At 46.4% G+C, this 7,284-nt stretch overlaps 1 protein-coding gene across 1 annotated transcript in view; it reads left to right on the top strand.

Moving 5' to 3' along the window:
- The window catches only part of Scimp (SLP adaptor and CSK interacting membrane protein), a 9,132-nt gene extending 2,596 nt beyond the window's left edge, over positions 1–6,536 (top strand). The window contains 3 exon segments of the mRNA XM_059269482.1: positions 756–819; positions 3,785–3,858; positions 6,229–6,536. Of these exon segments, the coding sequence (XP_059125465.1) occupies positions 756–819; positions 3,785–3,858; positions 6,229–6,425 (335 nt within the window). The 3' untranslated portion in view covers positions 6,426–6,536.
- The last annotated feature ends 748 nt before the right edge of the window (positions 6,537–7,284 follow it).

Here is a 7,284-nt window from a genome sequence, read left to right as displayed (position 1 = left end):
AAATCTCTCTCACCCTGCCAGTCCCACAGCCACTCAGACCCAACCAAGTAAACACAGAGACTTATATTGCTTACAAAACTGTATGGCTGTGGCAGGCTTCTTGCTAACTGTTCTTACAGCTTAAATTAATCCATTTCTATAAATCTATACCTTGCCACATGGCTCGTGGCTTACCGGCATCTTCACATGCTGTTTGTCATCATGGCGGCTGGCAGTGTCTCTCTGACTCAGCCTTCCACTTCCAGCTTTATTCTCCTCCTTGTCCCGCCTATACTTCCTGCCTAGCCAATGGCCAATCAGTGTTTTATTGACCAATCAGCAACACATTTGCCATACAGAACATCCCACAGCACAGTCATTAGTTAATTCCAGATGTAGTAAGTTGGCTACCAAGATTAGCCATCTCACACACCCAACATATCACAGCACAAACTATTGTTCCCATTCCTTATTTCATTTCACCCCAACCGTTCCTGCCTATTCACACAACCTACCAAGTGCCAATCGTGGCATGAAGCAATGCAGAAACAGCCCACATGGTTGTTGTCACCCCTGGGTTGCTACCCAGGCTCTGTGGCTTCATGGCCGGGGTCCAAAGGCCACCTTTGTCACTTGCAAACTGTTTCTAAGTCTGTTACCTCTTGGCAGTTCCCCTCCAAATGTCCTGGATCTGCTTGTTTTCCAAGGGCTTCTAAATTCTGAAGTCATAACTTTCACTAATGTGCCCTAAATGAATATGGTTTTTTCCCCCTTAGGCAAGAAATGGTCAATTGCCAAGTCCTCGAAACATAATGGAAGAGATGAAGAAAAGATGTACGAGTAAGTGGGGGCAGACTCCTGCCCTTTATCTTTGAGAACCGTGTATTCACTGCCGCCAGGGCCCTCCACTACTGTTCTGGTGTGTCTGCAATGCCCCTTTCCTGTGGAGCTGGTGAGATGGACTCTCCATCTATGGGAGGAGGGAGGTCCGTGCCTTTGTGGGTGCAGTGCACCTCTGGCATCCTGTTATTAGAGACTTCTTGAACATATATATATTCTGATCGAGGTGAGGTTGCTGCTTAGGCTTTGTGTTCCAGACTCGGTAATACTTCTTTCCTTTAAGCAGATTACAAGTGTGATCCTCTGAAAAAGTTGTATAAAGGCATAGCATCCCCCTTTAAGGATTTATTTTTATTTTATGTGTATGAATGTTTTGCCTACATGTATGTCTGTCTACACATCATGTGTATGCCTGATGCCTAAGAAGGATGGCATCTGGATTCCTAGAAACTGGAGTTATGGACAGCTGTAAGCCATCATGTGGGTGCTGGGAACAGAACCTGGATCCTCCAGCCCTAAGCATCAGCTTGAATTCTGCCTTTTTGTGATGTGTTTGGGACTCTTTTACTGCTGTTTGTGTTGAGGTATCCTCAAGGCTACTCTTAGGAACAAGGATTCACAAGAGGGACTCATGGGACCTACAAGTTATCTCACTCACACAGTCTTTTGTTTGTTTGAGACAGGATTCTACTATCTATCTCTGGCTAGCCTGGAACTCCCTCTGTAGACCAGGCTGGCCTCAGACTCACAGAGACCCATCTTCCTCATTCTCCTAAATGCTGGGATCAAAGGTGTGCATCACCATGCCCAGTGCAGCTACAGTTTAATACAGCCAAAAATAGATAAAATCAACAGAAGAAAAAAAGTACGTAGGGAGGAATCTAGGAGGGACCAAACACAAGCCTCCAGCTGTCCTTCCCTGCTAGTTCTGAGGACAGATCCCAGCAACCGTCTGTGTAAATATATGTTGTCAACACATGCGAAACATCACAGACCTGGGCATCTCACCACAGATCCAGACATCTCATCACAGAGCCGGGCACCTCAGCTGAGCCTTGGTACATAGGTAGCATGATAGACAGCCCACGACTGACTTAAGCTATACAGTCTCCAGCCCCTCCAGGAGTCAGGGGCCCAGATGAACAGAAGCAGGCGTCCTCCATAAATGATATCATGAGCATAACTATCAGAAGTGGCCAAAGTTCCAAGTGTATAAACACAGTGATTATCAATGTGATATTCTCAAAGCTGAGAGGTGGTCACCCAGGATCCAGTCAAGGGCCAGCCTTTGCCTATGCAAAAAGAAAAAAAAAGAAAAAGGAAAATCTACACTTTTCTAAATGGATTTTATTGGGGTTCAAAGAGACCTACAAATACAACCTCTCCTTGCCCAGTCTGATTCCGTTGATGAGTAGGTCAATCATGTATCACATAGCCAGAGGGCCAATGCCTTGCTGGTACTACAGTGAAAACTTCCCACAGAAGTGTGGTATTACTACAGAAAAATGTTTCTAGGAAGCGCACAGCTCGACAACTTCCCATGAACTGAGCAGACACAGGCAACGGTGTCCAGCTCAAGAATGGGTCACACAAACACCATAGACACTTACTTTCGAAGGCCTTCAGCCATGGTACCCCCAAATTCCTACTAGCCAGAAGGAATCAGCAAGGTGGTGTTGTTGTTTGTTTGTTTTGTGCTTTACATGAACTGAATAGCATACATTATTTTGCATCTTTTGCTCAGTTTTTTTTTTTCCAGTACTAGGGGGTCAGTTCAATCCCAGAGCCTCACATATGACATGCCAGGCTCCACTACTGAGCTACAACCCCCGATCAATACTATTTGAGATTCATTGAGTGTGGTTATAGACTGTTCATTCTGCTTGCTGTGGAACATTCCACTGTAGGAGTAGGCTATGGCCAATCTGTTCCATCTACTGTGAGCAGGCATTCGGGTAGTATGGTGGTGAATTGTATGTAAGCTTCTGTCACTGTAATGAATGCTTGAGACGTTCAGCTTACAGCTTATAAAGAGAGGAGGTTTCTTTAGGCTCACACAGCTCTCCAGTTTCTGGTCCATGATTGGTTGGCCCTGTTGTTTTGGGCCTGTGGTGAGGCAGTGCATCATGGTGGGGATGCACCAAAGAATAAACCTACTCATCTCATAGCCAGAGGTAAGAGGAGGGGTGGAGAGAGGTGGAAGGGACTTGGGGCCCACAGTCACCTTTGAACACAAGCTTCCAATCACTTGAAAACTTCCCATTAAGCCCCATCTCTTAAAATTTTCACCACTTTCCAACAGTGCCAAGCTGGGCCTTTGGAAGCCATTTAGCATCTGAAACAGCAGGGCTGTTGTGAACAGCCCCACTTCAAACATTCCGGACACATCTGGTCACAGTGTTGACACTTAGCATCAGGAGGAAGTACATCTGTCTGCCTTGCAAACTGAAATACACCTGATGTGCCTTGTTCACACAGGAGGGTGTGCTCGGGGTGCTAAGGACGATCCCTTCCCATTCCCTGGGCTACAGCAAATGATTTCTTTGGGGTGACAGAAATGGAATGCAGCATCTAGAAAGGGAAGGAAATGCTTCCAGTTTGTAGGAATCCAGATTTGAATCTTCAGCCTGTTCACTCCCTTGATATCTTACAAAGCAGCTAACAATAAATAGGCTTGATTCAGACCAACCACTGACTCTCTCTCTCTCTCTCTCTCTCTCTCTGTGTGTGTGTGTCTGTCTGTCTGTCTGTCTCTATCTCTGTCTCTGTCTCTCTCTCACACTGTGTGTCTGTCTGTCTGTCTGTTTCTCTCTCTGTGTTTCTCTGTTTCTCTCTCTCTGTGTTTCTCTCTCTCTCTCTCTCTCTCTCTCTCTCTCTCTCTCTCTCTCTCTCTCTCTGTGTGTGTGTGTGTGTGTGTGTCTGTCTGTCTGTCTGTCTGTATATCTATCTATCTCTCTTTCTCTAGGAATGTTGTTGATCCATCACCAGGGCAGTTACCTGCTCTGCCACCCAGGAATTTGTCTTTTCCAGGAGACCCTGGTAAGTATATTTTAATTTTACTGATAACAGTTTCATTCTGGGTAGGATAATGAATGTATGGAGGTGTCTTGTTTAGCTAACAAAATACTACAGGCTGGGTGGCTTCCACAGTGGAAAAACTATTTCTCGCAGTTGTGGAGACTGGGAGTCTGAGATAAAGGTGTTAGCTACTTTGGTATCTGGGGGAGGGCTCTTTCTGGCTTGCAGAGTGTGACTTTTTTTTAAATTTAGTGTGTGTGTTCGTGTGTGTGCAGGTGCTCGAGAATGAATGTCATATGCTAGAGGACAACCCTCAGCTGTGGTTCATTGGGCACCCTCCACCTCTTTTAGAAAACAATCTTTCAGCTGGGCAGTGGAAATCCTTTAATCCCAGCACTCAGAGGCAGAGGCAGGGGGATTTCTGAGTTCAAGGCCAGCCTGGTCTACAGAGAGAGTTCTGGGTCAGCCAGAGCTATGCAGAGAAACCCTGTCTCAAAAAAACAAGAAAACAAAAAATCTTTCATTGGCTGGAACTCACCAAACAGGGCCAGTGAGACCTAGGGATCTGCCCTGTGCATCCCTGTGCTGGGATTACAGATGTGTACCACCATGACAAACACACATAAATATAGATAGATAGATAGATAGATAGATAGATAGATAGATAGATAGATAGATAGATAGATGATAGGTGGATAGGTAGATGGTAGATAGATAAATAGAGATAAATGGATGATGGATAGGTGATAGATGATAGAGAGAGATAAACAGACAGACAGATATGGGTCCTGAGGATCAAACTTGGGTCCTCATGCTTGCAAGGCAAGTGCTTTGCAGACTGAACTGTCTCCCCAGTCCCTTTGTGTGTTTTGTTTTGATGCAGGGTCTCATGTAGCCCAGGTTGGCCTTAAACTCCCTTAGCAGCCAAGGATTAACTTGAACTCCTTAAACCTTCATTTCCCAAGTGTTATGGTTACAGGTGAGCCCCTCCATTCCTGAATGTTCCCTGGTTCCCTTGGCTGGCTCTCTGTTAGACATGACCTCATTTAAACCCTCATAGCTCTGTGAAACTGATGGCAGTCATTGTCCCTTGGACAGTTGACAATGCCCAGGGAAGTTAAATGATTTACCCATGATCACAAAACTGACTACTGGAGTCTAAACGTGAACTCGTCTTACAGGAAATGGCAATAGTTTTTCAATTTCCTTGGAGAAAGGTAAAATTATTTGGGGTTCTCATTATAGGTGTAGCTAAGCTGTTCATCAGTGTATTAGTCTATTTTCTGTTACTATGACAAAATACTTGAGGCTGGGTAGCTTTTCAAAAAAGAGGCTTATTTAGTTTGCAATTTTGGTGGCTGGGTGTTCAAACAGCATGGCACTGGAAAGCTACATCACATGACAAATGTGGTATCATGACAGGAGCCCGTGTGACAGCAGAAAATCTGTCACATGGGTAGGACAGGGTAGAGAGCAAAGGGAGGGACCCATACCGCTCCTAACTAGGCTCCATCTCTTAAAGGTCCTACCACCTTTTTCCTTATTTTAGTTTTGTGTTCATATATGTTTGAGTATCTACCCACATGTGTACCACATGAACACATGTGTCCAGAGTCCAGAAGAGGGCACTGGATCCCCTGGGGCTGGAGTTAGAGGTGGATATGAGCCACCCGATATGGTTGCTGGGAACTGAACTCAGGCCCTCTGCAAAGCGGTAGGAGCTGTTAACGGCTGAGCTCCCCCACTCACACACACACCTTTTAATGTCACCACATCGGTGACCAAGTCTCCAACAAAGGAACCTCAGGAGAATCATTCTCAAGTCACAGATGAACAGCAGCAACCACTCTTGTTCCTACTCTAGACCCATCTGCAGTGATTCTATCTTTGAAAACAACTGCCCCCCACCCCCGCCAACACACACACACACACACACACACACACACACACACACACACACCCCATTTCCTTCCTTCTGAACAGGCAGATTTGCATGTAAGCAATGGCAAACGGTCCTGGGGAGCAGCCTAGGGTACTGGAAGGGATGCACCAACAAGTCCATCAGATCCTTGTGATCTGGCATCTGTGGACACAACTGTGGTCACCTAGTAACTGGCTGTGGCCTGCTTCCTAAGTGATTGCATCATAGTTTCTTTGAAGTGAGGCTCTTAAAGCAGAGATGTAGGAGTCAAGAGATCTGCCCAGCATTTGTCATCCATGCACTTGGGCGATCCTGAGATGTGTGTCATGTCTGTGACTGGTTTTCGTCTGTGAAATGGGGAACTGGCCTCCCAGGAAGTGGGAAGATCTGTAACAGGCTCAAAGCTCATGTTGAGCCACTCCGTCAACACAGAGTAGCCTAGCATGTAACATCCTTTTTCTGTGCTTTAGCCCCACAGGAAGCGCCAAGCCAGCCACTGGCTTGGTACTCATCAGTGAGGAAAGTTAGGAACAAGAAGGTCTTTTCCATCTCGGGCTCCGAAAACGACTATGACGATGTTGAGATCCCATCAAGCACAGAAAACCGGCACTTTAAAACAACCACGCCTTCCTGGCAAGCTGAAAGCGGCTTACCCAGCTCATTTTAGAGTAATCTAGAATGGTTGGACTGTGTAGCACAGGCACTTCCCAAACCCTAGAGGAAGCCACGTATGTGAGCGCTTACAAGAGAGGACAAGGACGGCTAGACATTCCCAATGCTCCAGGTATTCCTGCTGCTCCAAAGGTCCCGATGCTCCAGATGTTCCTGCTGCTCCAGATGTTCCTGGTGTTTCTGATACTCTAGAAGCTCTGGCCTAAGACTCAGAGGGTCGAGCCCTTGCACTTCTGTGGAGGAAGGTTCCTTAGAGTGGACTGCTGGGCCTGTGAGAATTGACTCATCTCTCCACATTCTCCTTTTGTTCCCCTAGTGAATGTGGTTCTGAGGAATCTTAAGTCTTGGTATTTGTGTGGAGCCTCCCAGCTACCATTGCTATCTATCTAAGCCATGGCTTAGGGACGCCTGTCTCCCCTCCTTGCAGGCCCCACCCAGTCCTGCACCTCTTAGAGGCTGTGGCTTGTCATTCTAGCTGAGGGTTCTTGAGGTGCACAGGTCACCACACTCTGAGAGTCTGTAAGGAAAGGAAGTGCTTTGTGTTCTTGTGAAGTCACCCCACCCACTCACACTCCAACCCCCAGCACCTGTACAGAATGTGGACCAAACCCATCAAAGAGAATGGAGTTCTTACACAAGCTCGTTTCCTGTGCTTTCAGACAGTATTTTAACAATCAACAAAGGACACAGGTGGCCTTCTGACTGGCGCCTCCAGCTGTCTTTTGCAGTGGGGTGTGCTGGTGGTGCCAGGAAAAGAAGATTTCCCCAGGAAGAGTCTCAGACAGCACCATCCAGCAGCAGCTTATTCAAAATGAGAGTTCGGGGCTTAGCATCCCTTTTGAACTTCCATTATT

The sequence above is a fragment of the Peromyscus eremicus genome, chromosome 8a (genome assembly GCF_949786415.1).
Source record: "Peromyscus eremicus chromosome 8a, PerEre_H2_v1, whole genome shotgun sequence".
In the NCBI taxonomy this organism is placed as follows: domain Eukaryota; kingdom Metazoa; phylum Chordata; class Mammalia; order Rodentia; family Cricetidae; genus Peromyscus; species Peromyscus eremicus.
Note: the sequence above shows the minus strand (reverse complement) of the source record. Positions and strands in the feature narration are given on the sequence as shown.